The sequence below is a fragment of the Aythya fuligula genome, chromosome 3 (genome assembly GCF_009819795.1).
Source record: "Aythya fuligula isolate bAytFul2 chromosome 3, bAytFul2.pri, whole genome shotgun sequence".
Classification (NCBI taxonomy): Eukaryota; Metazoa; Chordata; class Aves; order Anseriformes; family Anatidae; genus Aythya; species Aythya fuligula.
In genome coordinates this window covers 71,056,652-71,084,081 of record NC_045561.1, presented here as the reverse complement: position 1 = coordinate 71,084,081, position 27,430 = coordinate 71,056,652, and the positions used below count along the sequence as shown (strand labels likewise).

The following is a 27,430-nucleotide window of genomic DNA, read 5'->3' as shown; positions in this document are numbered from 1 at the left end:
GAAGGAGGGAGAGAGAATGTGAGTGTGAGAAGGCTTTCCAGCCACGTGGGCAAAAAGCACGCAGTCAGCAAAGAGGAGGGCTGCAGCCTTCAGCTGGGATTCAAAGAACAAGTGCTACAGAGAGCCCATCAAGAGTGCGTGCTATGGCACTGTGAAGTAAGCTAAGGATAAGGATATAAAACCCTGGGACCAACTCTCAGTATGGATGAAAACTGAAAACTTCCCACTTATGATCCCTTCCATATATGTTTTGAGTTACAACAGGTCAATGTGCAAAATGATGCTGAGATGAGTGGAAAAGTGTCTAAAGCCACAGCACTCAGAGGAAGAGTCTTGGAAAATCTGTTTCTGCCAGCAAAAAGAAAGGAACTGAGAAATAGAGAAATGTGTGTTCATTATGTCCAAATATTAAAGCCTTGTGATTTCTTTATATAGGTGCTTGAGATTGTTTCATAGTTACAAGGTAAAAAACATACTGAGCTAATGAAGAGGCCACTTACATTGAGGATATATATATAGAGAGAGAGAGAGAAGATTTACAGACAGATATAATTAGCTCAAGTTAAATGGTTCCTTTGAAAAAAAAGCATACTGTACCAAACTCTTTGTAGTGTTGATGGTGTTTTGATGATGTTTTTGTTTTGTACTGGAAAAGCATCCTTCAATGGAAGATAAAAACATTCAACATCAGGGGATTCTGTAGAATCACAGGATGGGTTGGGTTGGAAGGGACATTAAAGATCCCTGAGTTCCTACTCCCTGCCATGGGCAGGGACACCTCCCACTGGATCAGGTTGCCCAAAGCCCCATCCATCCTAGCCTTGAACACTTCCAGGGATGGGGCATCACTTCCAGAGATGGGGAAGAAAGCTGTACTCTTTAAAATCACCTCCCATCTCTTGCTTTTATCAACCCACAACCCAACACAAGCTGCTGTCACACTGAAAGTACCCATCTCCACTGGCTGTGCTCATGCAGACGCAGCAATGTTCAGTCTGAAGTATGATCATGCAGTTAAGAAGAATGGATTTCGTGACCATTTTTCAGCTTCTGCAACACCAGGCACGTGGGCCCACCTCCTGGTGCCTGGGGGCTGACCATGTGTTGATGATTTCAGGTGGCAGTATGAGAAAATAGAGACATTTGCAGGAGACAGGTCTTTGATGAAATTACAGCAAGAGAACAGCTGTTTTACATTTATGTCTTCCAGGGCTTTTTATGAATAGCCTGTTCCCTTACAAGGATGTAATGAAGTGTCCCTAAAATGATACTTCAGGACTGCACCTGGAGCACTCAGGCCAAACTGCAATTTGAGTCAGTCACAACCTTCGAGAATGTGGAAAGGGTCTTAACTGCCTTTATTACCTGCAACCTCTATTTCTGTCAGACAAAGTTAATGGCAAAATCACTGAGCATCTGCTGAGGAAAAGGAAAAATTAAACAGAAGGAAAATATACAGGGAAATACACTGAGATGTTTAGTTCCAAGTCAGCTCAAATCTGCAGCCCAGAAATGACAATGAATAAGCAGACTAATGCCTACAGGAAGAATCAGGCAGAAATGCATCCTTGACTAAACTTCCCAGCTTCACATCTGCAACTACAGAGCTGAGAAGGTGAAGGGCAATCCTGTGAACCCTCAGAGCAGGTATGCTGGCCTGGACCCATGATACCAGAGACATGGAGACAGATTTACAAAATCAGCAATGATGAAAAGATGGCTATGAATTGGAAGTTGTAAAAAAATAAAATAAAATGTAAAAAGCCCATCTAAGAAAAAACTGATCCAATAAGATATTTGTGCTATCCACAGTATGCTCTACACCCAGCATGTAATAAATGGGAGCATGGAGCAGGCATGCACTGATGATTAAAACAGATGAAGAGATTCAGTGATCTGTCAGGCACACACAACATTAAACACCTGAAAGCAGGATATGCTAGGTAGATGAGGGGTCACACAGTGTTTACATGGCAGAGAAGTGAAGGTTCTCCAGTTGTGACCAATTATTTCTGAAGAAATATGAAGGTAGCCTTGTCTTCAGGCCATGGACGCTTTCCTGTGCTGGTGGCCGAGTGTTGCTCCCACATGAGCAAGTGCTCAGCAGGCTGCAGAGAAAGCTAACACACTATTCAAACCCAGTCTTTGAAAGTAAAACATCTCATGAGTGGGAAGTGGATAGGTCTCTGGGTTCTCTAAGGGTATAAATGTTACTGGAAAAGCCATTTCATAACATAATGTTCATCCGAAACCCAAGCCAAGGCAGCAGAAGGAGAACCTGCTGTCAGCAGGCAGAGGGGAAGCTGAGCCAAGCTCTGTGAGTCCCAGGGGGGTCAGGGAGAGCTGGTCCCTGGACAAAGCTGTTGGAAAGTGTAGAGAAGCAACCCCCACCCATCAGCAAAGAAGACACATTTTTGGTTCAAGACTGGTCACTGAGAAGCTCTGCTGACCCTGAGCAGCCTGATTTTTTGTGCTGGCTGGTAATAGATCACAAGTGCCATGTACTCCTGGCGATGTGGGGTTGCCCTGATGCGTCCTGTGCCCTTATTTTGGAGAGGTGCTGTTCCAGAGGTGTGCCTGCCCGTGTCTGGAGTGGCTGAGCCTCAGTGGCAGCCCGGTGCCACCCTGCCTGCATACAACAGCCCGCTCTGAGGCCGTCGCACAGGGCCAGCTGGAGACGCTTGTTAATGAGAACCGCGCAACGCCCAGCGTGACAAATGTGACCTTTGGAAATTCAAATCAGGCTCGGCACATGTATCTCCCAAACGACTGCTGTGACTCCTGTCAGAGTTCACGGGGTGCCGGGCATGTCTCGGCCGCAGGGCCGTACATGTGCTGCGGCCCAGCAAGGCCTCGGCCCCACGTGGGCCCGCGCGTGGTGGGCCCTCAGCTGGGGCTCCGCAGGGCTTTGTACCACCAGCCTGCCCGCTTGGCTGACAACGTGAAAGCAGGCGGTGTACTTGTGTACTAGCTCGTGTACGGCTAGTCACTCAGTGCCTTTCTGCAGCTCCTAGCAACTGAGTCATGGCCTTCCTCGCTGCTCTTCCTTGCGCATCGTCTTGGTTGTTCCACACACCTCGCTGAGGTCCAGCCCAGACAGCTCTGGCTCTTCCCTTGTCTGCCCTTTTTCCTTTTCCCCTTGCCTCACCGGGACGCACACTAGCTCTTGCTCACCCCTGGTGTGAAGCCCACTGTAAAGGACTGCCAGCTCCTCCTTAAAATCCTGCTTCTGATATGAAAGGTTTCACCGAGCTGTCCCTCTCTTGCTGAGCAGGAGCTCATGATCCCTCAAAACAACTTTCTGTGCTGGGGAGAAGGAAAACAAGAATTCCCAAATGAGCCTTCGGCTTCACAGACACAACTTGTGAACATCCCGAGTCTGCTATCCAATAATTTGAACAGGCAAAAACCTGGGAAGAGAGCGGCACAGAGCATTTATTGCCACTATGGGAGAAGCTATTGCAGGATTTCTGGGCTGTGGAGAATGTATGCACACAATGAGATGGGTTTAAATGAGAGTAGAAATGTTACTATTTTCCTTGGTTTCTTCTTATTCTTTTCCTTTCTCCTCATGTGCTCTACATTGTATTTCCAGGGAAGTATGGAGGAAAATAATAAAAAAAATAAATAAATAAAAATTAAACAAATGACTCATTGACGTCAACTCTGAATACATTAGTAATAAAAGAAGCAAAGCTAAGTATTAGTAATACAGATTAGACCAAAAAAAAAAGTGCATATACTGCTCTCGTAGCATCTTTATCATGCTATTAGAACAATTCTGAGTAATGTTTTTACCACGGTAAATTATTACCTTGGGCCACCTGAATCAGAATTCCCAGGAAAAGTGGACAGGGCCTGTCTGGAACATCGGATGCTGTCAGATGCCACAGACTGGTGACATAAAGAAGCAGGTTTTCTCCCAGACCTTCCCGTCCAGCCTCCTGAGGTGGTGCTGTGTATGTGTAGCCCAGCCAGCTGCTGTATACCTACCGATGGGACCTACCTTCAAACAGAACATGGTCACACTGCTATCCGTAGGCATCAGCGGTGGTTTCAGTGCAATTCAGGAACTTTGCTCTCTCAGTTTACCATTATTGAGGCAGAAAATCCTGAAATTAACTATGCAAATGGTGACTCATATAGAGTAATTTTGAATGTTTTAGTAACAGGCAAACAAAAACCCCAGAGTGAAATCAGGATGGCAGGTTTAGCCAAAAGCATACATTTACTTTCACATTGGCAGCTTCCACTAACTGCAGGGAAACTAAAGCACTGGCCACCCTGCAGGTCTCTGCCAGCATCGGTGAGCAGCAGTGCAGCTACTCACAAGCCTGCAGAGTCTGAGCTGGGCAGGTTGCAGATAGCAGCCACCGCCACGTCCTGCCCTCGGCTTGATCTCCCCACGTGGTTGGGAGAGGATAATGGAAGCTGCATTTTATTGTAGCTTAGAGACATCCACATGCTCACCTTTTAACCCCATTCAGTCAAGACATCCAGGATACGGTAACACGTTCTTTAAGGAATGGGGTAATGGGCTGATTTTAAGCGTGCCAAGTCGCTTTTAAATCTGAGCTTTGCTCACACAAGTGGACATGTACCAACCATCCTCCTGAGGTCAGAGAAAGGGACTCTGAATGTATTCCAGGGTTAAGAGTACTGATACAATTAGGCAATAGCAAAATCAACATTTGTTTATTTCCATCATTGGGAAAGAACAGAACCCTCCCCTGCGGAACCAGAGCAGCCAGAAGGGACATTGGATGTAGTGTGTGAATGTGTCCCTGCATGACAGACCCAGCAAGGGGAATTCCCCGCTTGTGCTGGGGACTGAGAGGAGACACAGCCCTGAAGGAGTGGGAACCATACTCCAGCTCAAGCCTGCAACATAGTTAATGTTGGTTTTAGCACAGGTAACAGCCACAGAAGGTGGCAATGTGAGCCCCAGCCCTGTGCTGATCCCAAGAAGAAGCTCTGGGAGGGAAGAGGCATCCAAACTGAAAGGATGAAACATGCCAAGGGACCTAAGCCAGACCTGTCACTGCACAGTCCCTCACTGGACATGGCAGTGAGCTTCGTAATGTGCCGACAGCAGCTCACTGAAACTGGCTGGATCCACTTGCTTGGGAGTACGAGCCAAGAAACTCCTCCCTCCCCCTTGGATATCGCCGTGCAGTGGGGTGCAGCACGCTGCTACGGCAGGGCCAGAGGCAACCGAAGGGCACTACTCGAAACGCTCTCACTTCCTCAGTCAGAGCAGCTCTCGTCTTCCTCTGGAGGAAAAGATTAAAGTGATGCCTGCAATTTGTTCAAGCACTAACATCCTGTACCCAAGCAGAGCACTTCTCCCGAACGTGTTACCGAGACACGGAGAACCCAAGAGAGACAACACGCGCGTCTGGCACCGCCACGGGAGGTAGGAAAACAAGCAGGGCAGATGATGGCACAGCCGGCCTTTAAAAAGGAGAGAGATGGATTGCTGCAGAAGGATTCAAGGTTTTTCAATGTAAGGTTTTTTTTTGTTGTTGTTTGTTTTTTTTCAGTAAAAGGATTTAGGGAGTTTTCATTCAAGTGAAAGCTCCAAAAAGGTGGGTATAGAGGGGGAACTGCAACTTGTGGCATGGTTCTGGGTAAGAAAAAGGATTTTGAGCTACAGGTGGTGGAAAAGGTGAAGGGAAATTAAAAATAATAATACTAACTAAAAGTCAGAAGAAACACAGTGAAAATAAGATAGCAATAGGCAACCCTTATGAAAAAGGAGTACCTGAATTGGCAGGGAATAGAAAAGGAAAGTGCTCTCTTGTGGCCTAGGGTTTTTGAGGGGATTTGGAGGTTGCAGTATGCACACTATCTCCTATGTTCAGTGTGCTACAACAGGAAGACCACAAATGCACACTCTGCTGCTACTGTAGTGCCTATAAACCATGCTGGGCTTTAGCCCCAGCAGCACAGCTGCTCCTAGAATGGGAAAACACCTAAGGGCCATCCAAGATAGTTTATTACATGCCATTTGTCTGTCTGCCCTTATTACCCCACCTCTTTATTCTGTACAGATGAATACAAAGCAAGGGAATTTAAGCGTTACAGCCAAGCCTTGGTCAGATATGGCAAGAAGCATGTATCGCTCCTCTAGAAATACAGTAATTCATGAAATGCTTGTTTTTCAAGCCTTTTCTCGGTGCTCTTTTACTTGACTCTAGTAGACCGATTAGGGTTTTCTTTGTACCACAAATTTAAGCTCCATTAGGTAACTGCTGAACATCAATATTTGCAAGGGTTGCAATTTTAATGTATGATTTTTTTTTCATGAATACTTCATAACATATTGCACTAGTTTCATATTACTTTTAAATCACCACCAGAAGTGACAAGCTCAATTAGGTTTTTTAAGTATATAAAAGACAGAGGGAGGCATGTGGGAGCCAAGCACATTTTCTCTGTTCCACATCAGTCTCCAGGTGATCACTCAGATTCAAAACATGCCAGCAAATGGAACTTCATACATAATGCAACGCTCGTGCAGCTATTGAAGTCACACTGCTTTATCTTCAATGAGCTGTACTTGGGGGTGTGGTTATTCACCAAGTACTGACAGGGTGAAATGCACATGAAGAATGAAATACCTCGAGAGAAGCTGCTGTTTCACCTTATCTGACAGGTCACATACTTTGGGGTTTATTCTAGTGATGACTGGCCTGTCTGCGAAGGCCAATGTAACCTTCCTAGGATCCTGTGCAAAAATCTCCAAAACTCAACACCAAAATGAGGAGCTACCTTAAACATTATCTCAGAAGTAAGTACAGCTCTTTTACCATTTCCCCTCTTGTAGCTGCAACAGTGTGCACATTACAAGCATTGTATTTCATGTTTGAGTCTTTCTGGAAAGGAATTTGAGTGAGAGAACGAAGACAGTGAGTGGGTTTTGCAAGTGGGAACAAAACTCTCAAGGATGTGAAAGTACCAACAAAAGTGCTGGGAGTAATTGCTCCTAAGGGCACAAGCATCAGTCTGAGCAGTCACAGAACACAGCTCAAGCTTTTGGACTGTCATCAAGGAAACACTGGCTCAAAAAAGACAGTCCTAAACCCATGGCTGTGCCTCCTCAATTGACAAGGAAAGAAACTGAAGTCATTATCTCCATGTATACATTTTGGTATTTTATTTAAATGTAGTCTTCAAACACATCAGAACAAATTAAATTTTGGAGGAAAAACCACACGTTTCTCCGAGAGATATTTCTCTTGTCCATATGGATTTATAACATTAAGATGTTAAAGATCATTAGCACTTAGGGTCAAAAAAGCACCATGTTAGTATTCACTTACAACACAGCCCATTCTTTGTGTTATAAACAAAGATATATATTACTTTGCACACAGTTTCCTCAGCTTCTGAAAGGTAAACAGATTCAGAACTTCTCACATAGTTGACAACTGGAACTTACTCTCACAAGAACAGAATATAGCAAGTACATGCAGACCAGCATCTCTGGAATCCTTTGTGCAACTTAACTTGTGTGGGCAATGAATATATTATCCTTTTCAATTAATGCTTTACATACACAAGGCTGCAGATTTATTCAGACAGTTAAAAATTTTTAATTCAATCAGTGTTAAGCTAGGAGTCCTTGTTTGTGTGTTGTTTTATTTTTTTTTTTAACAAGCCTAGTAAATAGTTGACATCAGCACCCTGAAGTGTTCTTAGCAGTTTCAGTACTCTCGTGGTAGAACACACAACCAAGCACCTGAAAATTAATGCCCAATTATCTCATGAAGTAACGAACATGGCTCAAACCACAGTGAAAACTAGTGTTTTTGTTTGCTTCTTTTTAAAACCTTTTCTAATTGGAAGGAGAAACAAGAGGCAGCTATATATGCTGCAAGATTCAAGGGGATGCTGCTATAGGACTGTCATGGCAAAAATTTAGAAAGACACTGAAAATCATGGCAGCAGATAATGGGCTGAGATACCATTCATCTCTCAAAACTGTAAAATCAAAACCCTTTCATCTTTTTTTGCTAAATAGTGCTTGAATTGCTAAAGTCTGAACATATTTTCTCTTAGAGCTGTAAAATTATTTCAATTACTGTATTTTGCAGCAACTTTGGCTGTTGAAAAAGGATGCATCTTTCACCTATCTGTGGTTAAGTGGCACGCTTTCAAGGACAGCTTTTATGAAATTCCAGTATCTACAAGCAACAGAAGTACAAGGAATGTGGTCATCTATAAAACATCTTTGGAAATAGTTTAAGTGCAATAAGAAAAGCATGCATGTGTTTTGTTAGGATAAGGACTCCAGCTCTACATTTTTCCAAAGGAAACATTTATTCTTTCCAAGTATTTTTTCATAATGGACAGGAGAGTTTGGTACTTTTTTGTTGTTGTTGTTTTTGTCTTAGTTTTTGTTTTGTTTTGTTTTTCCAGAGGAAAGAGGTTGCCAGTTGCAATGAAGTGTTATCTGAAGTGTGTTTTCATTCTCACACCTGCAAAAATACCTTAATTTCTTTCAAAACAATATGAATCAATTAACAAAAGAGAATGGACACCAACATTTTTGGTAGCTTGAGGTACCACATTCTCTAACTGTCCACACACGAATCATTTCCTGAAACACACAGACCCCACAAGAAACTCGAATCTCTTTGTTCACTGCATCTCTTTTTTTGTTGAATTACTGACAAAAATGCTACCGACTGCATGAGATATGCAAACATATGCAGAATATGTTTGCAGCATGCAGCCAAAAATCTGGAGTAGCTGCCTGCAAGCGACTTACTGTGAACACAAACGTGTTCGCTACATCTAGCATGCAGTTGGCTGACATTCCCCAAATAAGTTATTCAGAGTTGGTCCAAAAAATTCTGAAATATGGCCTGTACAAACACGTGGAATAACATAATCTATCAAGGATGCTGTTGTTGCTGCCAGTGTTCCTCAAGGCAGAGGGCTAGAAAGCAGCGTTGGAAATTTTAGCTTGTAATTGCAAGTCATAGGTTTTTGTGTGTGTGTGGTTTATTTCTTATTTGAGAAAATGTTTTGATCACAAGACCAACTTAAATAATCTACGTCAAATACCTGATACCTCTCCACTTCTTACATAGCACTGGACATGATGCTCAGTCTTCCCTGAACCCAACTACTGCTTTCCCTTGCATGACCGTCCCAGCTGATCCAGTCTCTCTACACCACCACTTAGTGACACTGAGTTGTTAGGAGGCTGTAAGCTTATATCTGGAAGCATCTTAACTGAGCACAAATATGAGGCCGGAAAGAATATGCTGCAAAAAGGGTAATGCCTGTCATAGAGTAAAATGGTCTTGCAACCTCCAAGACTCTAAAGCCAAGAGCGTTCCCTCATTTACAATGTAGTCAGTGAGTGGTTCACCTCAGAGGCCTACTAGAAACCCACAATAATTATTCATGAGCCATTTCCACCCTGCATGTAGCACAGATTTGTAGCTTCTAGAACCAATGAAGTTAATTTGACACAGATGAGAGTTATGTTAGTCTAGGTGTTAATTTTGATTTTGACATAAGCAAAAGAAAAAAAAAGCGTGGTTTAAGAAAGCAGCAAAGTGCAAGAAGTCATTTGGGCAGTCAATTTGCTAAAAATCTCAAGAAATATCAGAAAACATTTGATTGTAAAAAAGATTGTTGCCATAGAACAAAGAGGAAGAAAAATATTCTACTCTGATTCTTATGTACAAATCATTTCATCTCTGCTAGCAAACATAAGAATGTAAGTAATATAAAAACTTAAAAGACAATATTTTCTTTGCCATAAATCACCACATACCTTTCCGTTATTACAGGTGCTCAAATTATTCACTTAATCTCTTAAAATAACACTTTTCTCTTCCAGCTGAAGAGCAGATATTAAATCACTTTTTCTCCTGTAAAGCATGATACCATAAATGTGCAATAGCAAACCATAATAGATAGAACTGTTAGATAAATAAATTTATTATTGCAAAATAACAAAACTAGATTTCCTTTACAGAATCATTTTTTACGACCTATCAGTACTGTAGACTTCACATGAGAATCCAGCTTGTATTTAGAGGTATCTGTTTCGAATGTACTCTCTGTACATGAAGAAGTCCTCTTTTCCCAGTGGCTGCATGTTTCCTTTTCCAGCCTGAATGTGCGCATGAAAAATCTCTATTGATTTCCTATCGGCTCTTGGAGGCTGGACTTCGTAAATATTATCTTGAGAAAAGGAGGAGATTGGTATTCTGGAAAAACAAACAAACAAACACAAAAGATATTCAGAGGTTTAAGTAAAACAACTGCATGGTTAAAGAGGAGTATTTATTTTCCTTGAAATATATATTATATGAGAATCAACAAAAAGGTAACTCTGCACTTGATAATCTATTTACCTAGATTGTGAACACTACTGCAGACCTTGTAAGACCCGCTTTCCAAGTAGGGTAATTAGGTAAGATGCCACTAATCACATTAAGGATACTTTCTGTACTTTCCTCACTCTGTCCTCATTTTTTCATCCTTCCTCAGATCTGCTATGCTCAATAAGCACCCGAGCTGACCTGTGCCATACATTATAGCAGGTAACAGGAAAATGTTATTGAACTACCCACTTAGCAGCAATTATAACAACCAAGTGATTACACTCTAAACCACCAAGCAGAAAGAAGTTAACAGATAAGAAATTTCTATCTAACTATAAAGAAACAGAAAACATAGTACCAGTAACAGCACACTCTACGCACTGGGACAAAGGATGATTTATGAAAATCATAAATCATGATTTATGAAAATATATTTTGAATAGTTTCATAAAATACTTGCTGTCTTTGAATCCTAATATTTAAACCTACTAATCTTACGAGAGATACATGTAGTCTGAAAGTTTACAAGAACCTGAGTATGTCAGAGCTTTTCTAAGCACTACTGTGAATCAGACTCACTTATAAGGTAGAAGCTGGTCTTTCAACTGCAACTCTTGAAAACTGCAAAGCCAGCAGGTCAAAGGAAATGATTGTTTCCTCTCTGCTCCAGGCTCGAAAGACCACATGTAGAACACTGTGCCCACTTCAGGGCCCCCCAGTACAAGACAGACAATGAAATACTTGGATAAGTTCAGCAAAAAAAACAACAAGATGGTTAGAGAGCTGGAGCACATGACGTGTGAGGAGAGGCTGCAAGTGCTGAGTTTGTTCAGTCTGGAGAAGCTAAGGCCAGCCTCATTGTTGTCTCCAGCTACCTAATGGGATGGTATAGATAGTGGGGAATCAGACTCTTCTTGGAGCATTATAAAAAGACAGATTTCAGAAAGGGCATGTAAAATGCAAGGATATTCAAAACTCAAGTGTACGTGGCCCTAAGCAGCCTAATTTGGTCCTGATCCAAACCCTTGCTCAGAGGAGATGACCTCCAGGGTACTTTCCAATTTATAATATTCTATGGATCTAAGCCAAATTCCTCAGCAGTAATAATGTGTTCTCCACAATCAACTGCAAGGTAGTAACAAAACTATTTATACTCAATACATAATAAATGAATAAACTCTAGAAGTACCTGTGTAGCAAATCATTTTCATTTTAAAGCACTCAGCTATTATGAAAGCAGTATTCATAAATATACTATGTGCATTTCCCAGCAATATTTTACTAATTTATTTATAAAACACTCCCAGAGTTGAACAGCGTTGATGTTTACCTGTTTGATAGCAGATCAGTTTGGATTCTGCAACAGAACATCAATGTCTAATACACTGACATCTGAAGGCAACCTATGCATTAACTTTTCTTTCTGTCAATACTGTTTGATTTAGTGGAAATCTGATTTTGAAATGAACTCCAAGAAAAAAATATCTGACAGAACTCAGAGTTATCTAGAACATTGCAATACACCTGTAAATCCTAAGCAGGAGAAATAAATCATTTCTTGGTTATGAAAAAAATGACATACATGTTTTGAAGAGTTCTCTGAATCATCGGTTTAATATATTTTTAGTCTGTATTTCAGCTGGAAAAGCTAATTTAACTCTTTAGATAGCTATAAAAATACACCTGCTTTATAAATACTCTCTGTAAATGAAGCTGCCAAAGTATTCACTACAAGAGGTACTGAACAATCCCTTCTCCAGTATATTCTCCCATATTTCAGCAAACAGGATTGAGAAACTACCTGAGGCAAAATTTGAAACTGGGCTACTGCTTCCTGAGAAGTGATTTCCATGGGTGATTTTTCTGATGTCTCTCTGAGACTTATGGAATCCTTTAGGAACAACCTCTACTACTTGGTTGTGTCTGATGCTATGCTCCTTTCATTTGTGATTATGTGCCTTGGTTGCTCATAGCTCTTAGACTGAGAGAAACGGTGAACAGTCATTTGCCTCCTCCACATCACTATTATACAACTAAATGTATTTCATTTCTCCTCACACACTAGTTATTTTCTGATCAACCTCAAAATCTTGTCATTTATGGAGCTTTCCAAGGCCTACTACATCTTCTTTGATAATGCATTGAGCAAAACTGCATTTAATACCTGAGATTTTTTTTCAACTAGCTTTTTCATTTGTCACCTACTACTTTAGTTACCAAAGACAAAATTTCTAAAAGCTTCACATTACTTAATAGTGTATTGGAATAATAGCCAGTGGCTGAAAAACAGTCAGAATGCTATTGTTATATATTGTATTAGCATATGTATACATTTTTGGACTATGAAATTACAGCTGCAACTTCCTATCAAAGCCAATTATTTCCGAAGGCGAACATTAACCAGCCCAAATGCAAGGAAGATCCACATATATTAGCATCATTGCCATACTGCACAGAAACCACAGTCATAACTCACTATCTGGGTGCTCTTCAAGAAACAAGAAGTTACTTCTGTGTGAATAACCTCCTCTTTTAGAGAGAAAAAACAGTGAATGGTGCTTTTGAAGAATTGGGGCACCCAAATGATGGCACAGCTCTTCTGTAAATGAAACACAGCAACGTTCTTCTAGTTGTGCTATGACCAGGAAATAATGTTTGCAAGGTCAACTTGGAAAAAGCCCCACTTATTCCCAGTCCACTGGAAGAGAAGTTTGAAGAAAAACTTCCAGTACAACAGCCAGCGGGTATCAGCCATTCAAAACTACCCAGCATTTATACTGTAATAGCAACCATCTGATTTCCAGAGATGTAAAATAACGAGGCTGCCTCTGAATTAAAACTTAGTCAAAACTGATAATGCCAGAGTAAAGAAAACAATCAAACAAAGAAACAAATGAACAGAATGCAGAACTGACTTCTCTTTCAAATCTCCATCACATAGATTTTACGTTTGTGTTTAAGAGATGAAAAATTAAATTTCTGGCAAGAGATTAGGCCATGTCAACATATTTTTCTGTTTGCAAAAGCAGAACACGCTTTACTACTTACAGTTTGTCAGATAGCAAAAGTTAAAGGTTACCTATTTATTACATCTTGAATTGTTATGATAACATGGTCTATCACTAGTGGCGTCCCCCAGGGCTCGGTGCTGGGGCCGGTCCTCTTTAATATCTTCATCGATGATCTGGACGAGGGCATTGAGTGCACCCTCAGTAAGTTCGCAGATGACACCAAGTTAGGTGCGTGTGTCGATCTGCTTGAGGGTAGGAAGGCTCTGCAGGAGGATCTGGATAGGCTGCACCGATGGGCTGAGGTCAACTGCATGAAGTTCAACAAGGCCAAGTGCCGGGTCCTGCACCTGGGGCGCAATAACCCCAAGCAGAGCTACAGACTGGGAGAGGAATGGTTGGAAAGCTGCCAGGCAGAGAAGGACCTGGGAGTGATGGTGGACAGTCGGCTGAATATGAGCCAGCAGTGTGCTCAGGTGGCCAAGAAAGCCAACGGCATCCTGGCTTGTATCAGGAACAGCGTGACCAGCAGGGCTAGGGAGGTGATCGTCCCCCTGTACTCAGCTCTGGTGAGGCCGCACCTCGAGTACTGTGTTCAGTTTTGGGCCCCTCGCTACAAGAAGGACATCGAGGTGCTTGAGCGGGTGCAGAGAAGGGCGACGAAGCTGGTGAGGGGCCTGGAGAACAAGTCCTACGAGGAGCGGCTGAGGGAGCTGGGCTTGTTCAGCCTGGAGAAGAGGAGGCTCAGGGGTGACCTTATCGCTCTCTATGGGTACCTCAAGGGAGGCTGTAGCGAGGTGGGGGTTGGCCTGTTCTCCCACGTGCCTGGTGACAGGACGAGGGGGAATGGGTTTAAGTTGAGCCAGGGGAGTTTTAGGCTAGATGTTAGGAAGAACTTCTTCACTGAAAGGGTTGTGAGGCACTGGAACAGGCTGCCCAGGGAAGTGGTGGAGTCACCATCCCTGGAAGTCTTCAAAAGACGTTTAGATGTAGAGCTTAGGGATATGGTTTAGTGGAGGGCTGTTAGCGTTAGGTTGGAGGTTGGACTCGATGACCTTGAGGTCTCTTCCAACCTAGAAATTCTGTGATTCTGTGAACATTACTAGTATTTTTTATAACTTAAATAGAAATACCACCACTTATTTGAAATATAATTTGAAGGAATGAATTTACAGGAAAAAAACTCAAAACCTTTGATTTTAAACAAGACGGGACTACAACAGAAGTTTCCTTTCAAGCCCTTCTGACCACCTCCTCGAACTAATCAAGTAATTTGTATTATACTCCCTTTCTATTAAATACAATAAATTGACTAGCAATATGAACTAGTTTTATGAAAGAGTGAAATACAACTGCATAGATTTAATATAATAATGCAAAAAAAAAAAAAATAATATCTTCTGGGAACTGAAGACAAACATTGGACTTGCAAAAGGTTTATACACATAAGCCATGATACTTCCTGATTTTACTGAGTTCTTACCAAGTATAGTGCAAATTTAAAACATGTACAGTTGTGCTTTCTCTCTTGGGACTATGCTGAATGGCACAGAATATTGATTGTTTAGTTGTTACAACTACAGCATCCAAACAGAATATGACATTTAACTGAAAATCCAGCCTTTCCCGACTATTATTCAATGAAAGGTGCCTTAGAGAATACTGCACTCTTCATCTACACATCTTAAAACCTGTAGTATTTATGTAATGCAATTCTAAGCGCACTGCACAGCTTTCATCGGAGAGGTCAGCATCTCATCTTACTGTCACTTCTGGACCACTACTCCTCAGAGCTACAGACGTTACATCAAAAACTGTCCTACTACAGTCCTACTGCATAAGGAAGAACAGACAGAAGAAGCAATGCTGCCCTTAATGGTTTTCTCCTCTTTCTCTTCTTTTCACTGTATGCTTCTCCCAGGATCTCTGCAAGGGAAAGGGGAAGTCATTCAAACACACGTCCCTCAGATCTAAACACCAGGGAAGAAGAGTGAAGTGTGGAAAATGACACCTCTAATTCTTCTTTGTTACTCTTACTTATTGTACACAGAGTTTATTGTAAGGAAAATCGGTCAGTGCATTTCCAGTCTGGACTGCTCTTCCCAAAAATAATCGATGCATCAGCTCCAGCCCCAAATTTCCACTGAAGCAAATCATGGAAACGTGCTTATTCCAGGCTACAACCAGCTAATTTTCAGCAACGTAACAAGAAACTGCTCTGACTTATATTGGACTTTAATAGTTATGTGGGATGGTTGCAATTTAGTGTCTTAGTGACACCACTGTTGGCTGCAAAAGTAGCTGTACTAAAAATGAACCAGGACAGCTCTCTCTTTTTAGGCACTCAACTGCACTACATGTACAATGCACATTTCTGTTGGATCTTTAAAACAGGAGAACATATGAGCTGGCCAGTGCCAGCTCACAGCTAATTGAACTTGGCTCTGGGCTCACATCATCTATACCATAACCATACTTCACCAGTTGGTCTAGTATTACTATAGTAAAGCTTGTATTAAAAATTCCTGCTCTGCTCCATGTTCTCTGTATAAAATGTATTTTATCTGAGTGGAGGAAAGGGGAGGAAGTTTTATCCTAGGTATCTTAGCAACATTGCAGTGCATTCAAAAAGGTGAATGCAGTGTTTTAAAATCAAAATGTAATTGTCCATTCTTTACAACTTAATTACCAAATGCTGATCAATTCAATCATAAATTTGGTAGGAACTTTAAAATGCAGAGTTGTGTGGACAATTCCAGTAGATGCTGCAATGCCTGATAAGTTAGATTTTACATGTACTGTAATCGGAATAAAAATTTAGTGTAAACAGGGTAAAAAGGATTGTGCACAAAAGGCAGCACACCGTTACTGCCATAAGTATTAAAATTATTCCTTAAATCACTAACTTCTGAGGCATTAGATATTAAAAAGTGATTACAATGTAAATTCTGAGAAGTAATGCCTCTTATAGGAGGAATTACAACAAGTATTTCTTCATGAGCCAATCGCGAGTTCCCAAGCAGATAAAATTCTGACCCAATTTTGAATACTGCAATTTAGTTTTGTTCAGCTATGATTATCACAGCTGAGAAAACACTCTAAAATCTATTTCTGCTCTTAGAATAGGAGAGAGAGAATAAGCATTCACTTTTAAGAGGCAAAGATGAAAAAAAAAATTACTAGTTGCTGGTACTGTGGCTGGTAATTTCTGAGAAAATATAGCCACTGCATATTGCTCAGGTCTGTGTTATGCAGCTCTTGGTGTTGAATGTTAGTATTTTTTGCAAGTTTCTCCAAGCTCTGATTTTTGGAGCAACTTGTTTCTATGCAATGTTATGTTTCAATGCTGATAGACATCGTATTAGTTTCCCTAAGGAATCAGGAATCTGTGAAGGAACAGATCTACTCTTGGTCTTAGGGCAAAAGATGTTACTCTGAAAGATGTAATGCTTGAAACATAAACCTAACTTAAACATAAACATTACTGCAAGTAACTTCAAGATAAGGCTCCGGTCCTTCCACAGTTGTACTTGTTTTAGAACCTCTATAAAAACCCCTTGTCTATGCAAAGTAAAATGTTTTCATGTTAAATGACATGAAAAATATTACAAATCGTACATTTTCAAATCTTACAATACTGTAATGTTCTGTCAAACTACAAATTGAAGGGCAGAATTCTCTGCAGGTGTTTTACAGATGTTCTAGGAAGCCTGGTCAAAGTACTCATCCCTACAAGCAATACAGGAAAAAAAAAAAAAAAAAGAAAAAAAAAAGACAAAACCTATCACCAACAATGTCAGTTATAAAGTCACTGGTCATCCGTAGAGTTTGTCTGAATATCTAAGATCAGTTTGCTAGGTTGCATCACAGAAACATTTGTCTGTTCTAGAATTAAACATGCGTAGCTAAAGAATTTGCAAAAAAAATGAAGTTTTACTGCACAGAATGAATTCTTGTTCTTCCTTATTTTAAATTGTACTGTGATTCCTGTAGAGGCTTCTTAATCTCAGAATTCTGTTGTACTACACTGGAATGTAAACTAATAATAAAATGTGTATTTTGATGCTTTTCTTGAACAACACAAAGCTCTTATTTCAAAAGAGTTGAAACTTGTGTAGATTTCACCCTCTGCTATTACACTCTCACCAAATCAGCATTTTGTTTTATTTTTCATTAATAAACTGCATGAACAACATTGTGGGAATTCAACTTTTCTTTCTATTTTTTTCCCAGAGTGGCTGTTTCTTCTAAGCCTCACTAACATATTCTTCCAGTTGATTAGAACACACTAATGTGGGTGTTTTTCAGTATTAGTACCAAACACTAGTCCATCTATATTTATATCTAAGTGCTTGTAAAGTAGACTGCTTTTCAAAGCACCCACAGCTTCTGCAGATATTTACCTAGTTTAAAGCATTCAAGCTGAACCTCTAGCAATGGCATTTAACACCAGAACACTGTGATAACTTAACAATATCATTATCTAGCACCGAAAGGTGATACCTCCTCAAATGTAGCTGGCCTGCTTAGTCTGCTAGAAACTGAGCATTATTAAGCAAAACCAAAACATAACAAAACCTACTACACTAATTTGATGTTTTTTCTCTTTATTGAATTGTTTCTAAAGACATGACATTTCTGAAGCACTTGTGAGTCAAAGTAACTTCCTTAGACTTCGTGAAACTTGGACAACAAAGTGTATTTTGAGCATTTAGTTTCTTAAATCTCTATTTTCAACATGCTAAAAATGTTTTGAGAGAACTTCAGTTTCATGCATGCCAGGTTTGATTAATAACCCCACAAGAAACAATGGGCACAAACTGAAACACAGGAAGTTCCATCTAAATATGAGGGGGCACTGCTTTACTGTGAGGGTGACAGAGCACTAGCACAGATTGCCCAGAGAGATTGTGGGGTCTCCTTCTCTGGAGATACTCAAAACCTGCCTGGATGCTATCCTGAGCAATGTGCTCTAGGTGATCCTTCTTGGCAGGGACGTTGGACTAGAGGATCTTCAGAGGTCCCTTCCAACCTCAGCCATTCTGTGATATTAAACTGGAGATGTTTATGGAGTGGTTGTATTATCCAGTCATTTAATTAAAGGCATTTATCTAACATTACTCATGTAAAAATCTAATCTGATGAATAGGTTTAATAACAGTAGAGGCGCAAAGAACAGCATGTTATTTAGGACTAGGCTATCACATATCCCTGAGAGATCTGTATTTCTATGTCCTCCCAATGAAAATTACACAGACAGGAATGCAAACTCCATGTCCTGAATGACAGCACCCTTGAAATGCAAAGAGTTAGAGCAGTTACTTTCATCCCACTTGTGACCAGGCTTCATGGTGTTATCATCCCACTAAGAGTAGTATTTTCTCTACAGTAAAAGATATGGTTATAGCAAACATACAGTTATAGCTTCAGTTTCAGCAAAGATGTTTCACACTTTGAAGAAGTGGTGCACGGATGGCTTAGCTCACAAGTACAGCAGTCACCAGAAAGCCACTAGATTAGTTCTCCTCAAGTCCTAAAGAGTATCTGAAGAAGGAGACAAAGCATACTCTATTGCCTTGTTTGAATCCTAAGTAAATAGATCTGACCTACAAAACTCTGGCAAATCTAGTTGCTTGTTTGTTTGTTTCCCATAAATGATATCCCCTTAAATTGCTTGCTGAGCTTTTGAAAGAGTCTTCAACATTTTTTTCCTTCCTTTGGCACCATTCCCTACATACAACAAAATTTCAATCAGTCGTCAGGAGGGGAGTGGACTGAAAAATAGGAAACCTCCTCTGTCCATTAGCATATACTACTGCAAGTTGTTTCTTGAAGAACTGACCAGTAGCAAAACCTGGACAGCATCCAGGTCCCTAAGGAACCACCTGAAACTAACAGCATGCACAGTTTTAAAGGTTAGAGAAAAAAAAAGACTCTCTTTTCAGTTATACATCCAAATGAGGATTTTACAATCCAAATTAGAAGCAGCTTCTCTAAAGTGCAGACAAGGAATTTGAGAGAAGGTTACAACACTTGATACAGAAGGGTGATCTCTGAGGCAAGATCATTTTTTTTTTTTTTTTTTAAGTAGGGATGATTTATGCTGACCACACTAATTCAAAATTTAAAGATTCAATCAATACAGAGGAACCAGGAGATAGGACAGGACAAAACAAGGCAGCTACCCAAAGAACTCACTCATGCACACTCCAAAAACAAACAAAAAAAAAAAAAAAAAAAAAAGGGAGAGGAGAGAGGAGGTGGCCACTGAAAGGGACCTAGACAAGCTTGAGAAGTGAGCCCATGTGAACTCAATGAGGTTCAGCAAATCCAAGAACAAGGTGCTGCACCTGGGTCAGAGCAATCCCAGACAGGAGATTAAGGGGGCTTAAAAAAGGGCTTAAAGGGGGCTTATAAAAAAGATGGTGAGCAACTTTTTTGCATGGGCAGATAGCAATAGGATAAGGAAAAACTGTTTTAAACTAAAAGAGGGGAGGATTTCGATTAGATGTTAGGAGGAAATTTCTTATTCAGAGGGGTGGTGGGGCACTGGCACAGGTTGCCCAGAGAAGCTGTGGATGCCCCATCCCTGGAAGTGTTCCAGTTCAGGTTGGATGGGCCCTGGGCAACCTGGTCTGGTGAGGGGCATCCCTGCCCATGGCAGGGGGTTGCAACTAGGTGATCTTTAAGGTCCCTTCCAACCCAAGCCATTCTGTGATTCTGTATGACAACTAGAACCAAAATCTGAATGATTTTGGAGCACCACACCAGAGACTCACTATTAGATGTTGTCTCAGCAGCTCATTCGGCACATTCAAAATAAAAGGAGGAAATAATCTAGTTAATAAACGAAACACTGTGAGAGAAAGGGCATGATCCCTGGTTCATGATAGTACATCTTGTACTACAGGAGTGAAAAGACTGTAGCTCTTACTGAAGTTATAGGAAATGCTCATTATTTTATATGATCAGTGCTTATAATGGAACCATCTAGTGTAATTATTTCCAATATAAAAGAGAACAATATATTACTCCTCAATGAATGCTATACTCAAATGCATAGGGGAAAATACAAAATCTTTTGACTTATGCAGTAAGTCTACTAATAATTAGGCAAATGATAAGGAAGTTATTGAAGATGACATTACCTCAATGTAATCAGGATATGAGCTTATAATTTCTAAAAAGTTACTTGTTGACTAATTAATTATGAATGTGCTTTACTTTGGCCTTTGTTCCCACAGTTGTGTCAAGAAACCATTTAGATATTTAGCAAAGGTTTCATGTAAAAAATATACTAACCATTCTTCAGATCCCTTATTCATTTACTTCTGCCTTTCAACATAAAGACTGCCCCCCCAAGAACTCCTCAAGAACTCCTGAGATTTAAAAACATAGCAAGATGACACACTCAATAACAACTGTTTGTTCTGTGCAGTTATATGGAAGTGATGCCACGTCTACTTAGCAAATTTAACATGATTTTTTTTTCTAATCCTCCCAGAAACAGACATTATATGAACAAATTCATATGGAACTACTGAAAGAACAAGACAATTGCTCTAAACAGAGGTAACCAGCTCTCAAAAGTAACAGCTTTCAAAAGTAGCTAGGGCTGTAAAACACTCCATTAGAATTACAAAATGTTCTGCTGTATTTTTACTTTAATATTTTGAAGTGGTACTATCAGATTAAAAATACTCCAGTAAAACATTCAGTAAGTTAACAGAAATTGAAAATTACGCATTGAACTTCAAGAGAATTTTGAAAGCACGGACTACAAGATACATCTTTGAAGAAGGTCCATTTTCTAAAGATTTAAGGAGAACACAGCTCTGAACCTTACTGCAGGTATCACTGAATTATTCTCCTACTTGAGCTTCACCAGTGCCCTGCATAACAAAATAGGATAGTAGATGTATATGGATTAATTAAAGTTGGTGTAAGCATTGTTGCTGTATTGCATAGGCCACAATGTACAGAGGCACTGAAAACACTTTGTACCCTGATGTATGCAACCAGCTAGCTGCTCTTCATTAAAGCGTATCTACACTCTTCTCCAGAAGTGCTACAGTGAATCAAAACACTCAATTCCTTGTTCAAGAGGAAATCAAATTTCTAGCACTCCTAGATTATTTTTATCACACTGCAGGGAGTACTAGGAAACTAGGTACAGGTGCATGGTGTCAGCCAACAGCAATTATACCCCGGTACTCAACAAAGTCTTTCTTCAGATACACCATAATACATTGTACTAAAAGAATCACGTTTGTCCTTGTTCAAGGGTCCATTTTTTGCTTCTAATCTATACTTGCAGTTTCTAAATTTAGGCCAGAAGCTTCTTTCTTCATTATTTCTACAGTGCATATTCACGTTCATAAATGTGTTAATAAAATGTGCTCTACGAAATCAATTTGCCCCTTAACAGTATATATAATATCTAATCTACTGGTTCAAAACACATACCTTAGGTAATAGTAAATTAAGAAATATTTATATTGGCTTTATGTAGTTGATACATACAAGTGGCCACAGGATTTAAGGCTGTGAGATTTTACAATCTAAAAAGGAGATAAATACAAGATTTTCTTGAAAAATGTGGAAATGACATTGATGCAAAAGTTAATCATGAATAAGACATTTATATAACTGTATTCTATCTCACTGCTGATAAGAAACCAAAGTTTTAGACTGAGTACTTCATTTTACTATAAAATGACTGGAGTTTAATTGTATTTTTATCTGCAATGAACTACTGGAGAATGAACTTTTTTTTTCCATTTTAAAATGTACCTAACACCATTTTTTTCGATATCTTGAAGAACTACTGGAGACATAAGGGAACATACAGCCCAACACAATGCAAGATGTGCCTCAGCTGCTGGTACTGAAAACTCTCTCTCAGCCTAATCTTGAGCTTAATATGTTTATACTATTTTATGTCTAAAAGGTTGCTATTCTCCAAGGAAATTTCTGGTTCAGAGCACCAATTCAAATATTAGCACACAGGAAGAAAGCTTCAGTGTTCCAGAATTGAACAACATGCTTTAAAAGAATGGCTACATCTATGACTTTTCTTGAAAGAACATTCTGTTGCCATCTAAACAGTACTTCAAAGTTTTTACGAAGTTGCAAAACAAAAGATTAAGGTTTTTCTTTTTTTTTTTTTTTTTTTTTTTTAAGCTGTACAAACATAGACTTTCAGGAAAACAAACAAACAAAGCCAACTACCAGCTATAAAATACCCTGTTTCCTCTCAGATCTGCACAGAAGAACAAATTATGTAGAGTTGGCAGAGAAAGATGAGCTGTATGATTTTAGTAGGAGGAGTGACGGGAGGCACAGATTTGCGTGCTCTATGACTTTGACACTTTCACAATACAGATATGCAAGGAAATTACACTTGAGAAAAGAATAAAAAGAATGTCTGACTCCACCCATCTGCCATCACAATTATATGCATGGATTCTTTTTATTGTGTTCGTTTTACAGCAGTGGAGCATGGGGAACAATTTACTCTAAGTTAAGGGGTCAAGAAAGGAATCATAGAATGGCTCGGGTTGGAAGGGACCTTAAAAACCATCCAGTTCCAACCTCCTGCCATGAGCAGGGACGTCACCCACTAGGTCAGGTTGCTCAGGGCCTCGTCCAAGTTGGTCTTGAAGACCGTCAGGGATGGGGCATCCCAACCTGAATGATCGTCTCCTACAACTGTCAAAAACACATTGGGAGATTTTGCAGTTACACAAACAGAATCACCTTTGTTCAAAGCAAAAATATTCCTATTGTTATGAAATGATTTCTTAATAACTGTTTCCTTTCAAAACACTCTGAGTTGTTCCTTCATGTTTAAAAACAATTTTACAGTTTGCCAACCTAGCTTACTATTTTAATACCCATCAGATATAATTCATTATAAAACTACAGACATATTCACCTACAAAGTGTAAGCTTATTAATGATGAACAAGGCACAGTGGTGCCATCAATTTAAGTATATATAATATCAAGTGACTAAGAACTGATATTAGGTAGTATTTATCTTACACACAATAATAGATCTGTTCCATGGTATCCTGCTCCCTCATTAGACACCCACAGTCTTTATTCCTGCTCAGGCAAGAGCCATGTTCAGGCTTTCCCCACTTCATCAGCACACAGGGAATGGACTACAGGGAGTGCAGGAATCAAAGCTGAGGTGTCTGTGCATCAGTGGATTGCTGTAGAGGTCTGTACTCCTATGGAGTAGCAGTGCTGTCAGGCAAGAGATCAGGTACCCAGAAACACAAGCAAGTAAAAGCCTGCCCTGGTGAAACTTTAAGCAGCCTACAGTACAGGGAGATTTCAACTGGGAAGTTAGGAACTGATCATCTAAATGTCACGACCTGCATCAATAATAGTATGATTCCCGAAAAACATCATGATCCAATGTTTTTAGTATTAAGAAAAGATTCAGATGATCTGTCCTGGCACTAGAGGACATTCTTGTACAGTGATAATCAATTCATAATCATAAACAGTTACATTTCCTATCTCAGTATAAATTAAATAGATACACCTATTATAGCTTTATTTTTCAGCTTAAGTGAAAATTAAAAAAAAAATACATAGAAGTTACTCCAAATATCCCTACAGAGTGATACTCCTACCATCCTACCTCAATTGCCTGGCTCTGTTGAATACGGTCCTTGTGTGAATCTTTTGGGATTAAAGTATTCAAGCAGTCTTTTTTTGACAGGAAGAATTTTGACCTTGATTTTCCCTTTCCTGAGGAAAATGTCGTCGATTTTAATTGTTCAAATAACATTTATGCAGACTCAACATGCTCTTTTGTTGAAATGCACTGCATACTGATTTAAGCTAGCAGATCCTCTGATTTCAGTGACACAGATAGGTGTCAAGTGCACAAAACAAAGCAGGAATCCATTCCCCCTTTACCTGACTCTCCCTAGCACTGGACCGTCCACCAGAAAAATAAAAATAGAAAAATATCCCATTTGACCTCCCAAGACTCCTTAAATGCACATTAAAATAAACGCAGGGCATTTGTAGCTTTCTTAGAACAAATAAACCAAAGGTTACGGCACATTAAACTCTGAATTGCAATTTTGAAAGTTTTTTATGAAGCGAATGTATGTCAACCAACCTCTTTCAAGCTACCTTTTTCAAAAGCAATTGTATACCCAAACACATACTCAATAACTTCAGCATTTTATGTAGTGATAAATCATGAATGCTAAGAATTTAGAATGCAAAAATCTTTGACACAACAAAACCTAAAAAATAAACAAGTTAAAAAACAACAATAAAAATGCACTTTTTAAGTTCCAAGGGAGAAGTATGAACCTGGTTCTTCATGCTATGCAATGAATCCTCAACAGAAGTATGGCTCTATAACATCAAATTTACCTGACAATTTTTTAGGTCTAGTAACAAAAGTAACTACAAATAGGCTAAAAGAAAAAGAATACTTACAAATTTATAACTCTATCCAAGTGGAGTTTTGAACAAAATTGCTGGCTGCTCTTGTCTGGTTTATGTTGACTCTGTCCCAGCTGAACAAATCTGGGAAAAACAATAGAGTACATTGGAGAAAATGAATGAACTATCTCCCAAAAACCTCAACAGATGAAAGAAAGTAACACAAACAATACGTCTTTAAGTAAAAATATGCAAGTCACTGACGCAAACATGCCCCTGTGGTAAATACGAGAGAGTTAAAACCTCACAACAGGTGCATGTGAATACTCAGCAGCTTCTTTTAGCTTGAAAAAAGTTTGCCTGTTAAATTAATAATCACATAGGAATTCAAGGAGCAGAAACAGGCCTCTGCTCCTACAAAACAGCCCGCAACAGTCACCTCCTATGTCTTCTTCAAAGCAATCAGTCAGTTGGGTAACCTACGGTAAAAGTCAACACAAGAGACAAAGTCCCTCAAGAAGTTTCAGATTTAAGTCAGCCCTCAGACAAACTCAACCTAGTCCATTCAGGTGAAATGGTGGCAGTCCAGTTCACAAGCACAACCTTTTGGGAGAATTTCTCCATCTCCATGTGTTTGCTGGAAGACACCGAAGACGTAAAATACTTTAGCTTTTTTTTTTTTGTCTTTTTTTTTTCCCTCTTGGTAATCAATTGGAAGGAAATAGAGAAAAAAAAAAGTTAATTCCTAGTCTAATAAGACAAGTCAAAGGGTTTCAAATATATGGGTGTGTACTTAACTCAATTTGTTCACTCTCTAAAACTGTGCTACTGAAGATAGAAGTAAATGTTAGTTGCAATCTTAATTCAGTTTTCTAAGGCAGAGTTTGTTTTTAAATAGTAAAATCCCATTTAACTTAAAAATAAGCTTATTGCTCTATTTCAGAAATATTTACTTCATTTTCATAGGGGGCAGTGCAAAAAGTGCAAAAGTAATTCTTCACAGTGCAAAAGCAATTACAAGGAATAGTACCCAGAAGACAATGGAATAATACATTCCTGAACAACTGATGGTGTTGTTTTTTTTTTTCTGTTCCATTCAGATTCTATACTTTAGAAATGAAAACACCAGAAAACTGCAACATGAGATTTCTAGATAGGAGAATTAGCAGAGGAAATAAAGATCTTCTTAAATATCTTCTAGTGCAGGAGCCTGCTACTGAACCAAAGTGAAAAAAATGTTTGTTTGAAAACAAATACAGGCAAACTAAAGGTGTATTTTCATTAATTGCTTCAAATTATCCAATATTCTGAAACATACAAGGCCCAAATTAATACAAGTAAGTTACCAGACTTCAATAAGATACAATGCACAGCTGATCTGCAGTATAAACCTTTAATTTGTTTCTATTTTGATGAGAATTAACACAAATTATATCATGAAAATGCACTGAACAGATTCAAATTATTCTTCATTTGCATATATACTTTGTATGTATCAGTTAACATAAAGTAACTTATCCTGAGGTACTTTATATCTGTGAGTCCTCAGAGAGTAATAACCTGATGATGCTAACAAAGACAAAAATATGCAACATGTCCAACAATGTCAAGTAGAGCCAGGATCTTCTATCTCCATTTCCATTATTATAATAATAGAAGAAGATTTGAAGCAAGAACTATAATCATACTGTGAAATAAATTGCAGCTATTCTCAAATGATGTACATTATAATAAAGGATGCACGTAAAATCTATACTTTCCGCATAAATCAGCGCATCAGGCCATAAATAGCCCTATGTCATGTTAGATAAAAGAGGTAAGAGTCTGTAACTGTTGTATTTTTAAAATCTGCATTCCTTGAGGGAAATTAAATGAATGCAAGCTTTTTTTTGGTCTTGAACAGGATATGAATGGGGAGCTTCAACCCCAAAATGAAGTTTACAGTATTTTCTAACAATATGAATGTTTTTCCAGCCTGAAAAATTGTAAAATGTTCATCTGCATAAAGTAGCTTGCAGTAGACAACAAACAGCACTGGCAGCATTGGGTTTATGTGCAAGGTTTTGGTAGCAGGGGGCTGCAGGGGTGGCCTCTGTGAGCAGAGCCCAGCAGCTGCCCCAGGTCAAATCAGAGCCAGCTCCAGACGGCTCCAAAAGGGACCTGCTGCTGGCCAGAGCTGAGCCAGGGACAGATGCTGGTTGGGCCTCTGGAAGGGATGTCTGAAGAAAGAGGAAAAAAACCTGCTGTACAACAGCAGCTGGGAGAGCAAGGAGTGAGAAGCAGCCCTGCAAATGCCCAGGGCAGTGCAGCAGAAGGGCAGGAGGTGCTCCAGGCAGGCAGCAGCAGTTCCCCTGCGGCCTGTGGAGAGGCCCCTGGTGGAGCAGGCTGTCCCCCTGCTCCCATGGGTCCCACATGGAGCAGATCTCCACACTGCAGCCCGTGGAGGAGTCCCTGGGGGAGCAGCAGGGGCAGAAAGTGACCGTGAAGGAGCGGTGGAGATGCAGCTGACCACAGCCCCCATTCCCCATTCCCCTGCACTACTTGGGGGAAAAGAGGTAGACAGGAGTGAATGGGAGGGAAGGTGTTTTTAGTTTGCTCCAGTGTGTTCTTAGCAATATGCAATAAATTACACAAATCTCCCTATGCTGAG

General features: G+C 39.9%; 1 protein-coding gene across 2 annotated transcripts in view; it reads right to left on the bottom strand.

Annotated features, from left to right (window-relative positions):
* Nucleotides 1-9,945: 9,945 nt before the first annotated feature.
* The window catches only part of FIG4 (FIG4 phosphoinositide 5-phosphatase), a 65,496-nt gene continuing 48,011 nt past the window's right edge, over nucleotides 9,946-27,430 (bottom strand). For both annotated transcript variants that reach the window (XM_032183675.1, XM_032183677.1), the window contains 2 exons: nucleotides 24,835-24,924; nucleotides 9,946-10,235 (listed from right to left, as the gene is read on the bottom strand). In XM_032183675.1, the coding sequence (XP_032039566.1) occupies nucleotides 10,058-10,235; nucleotides 24,835-24,924 (268 nt within the window). In that variant the 3' untranslated portion in view covers nucleotides 9,946-10,057. The remainder of the gene's footprint in view (nucleotides 10,236-24,834; nucleotides 24,925-27,430) is intronic.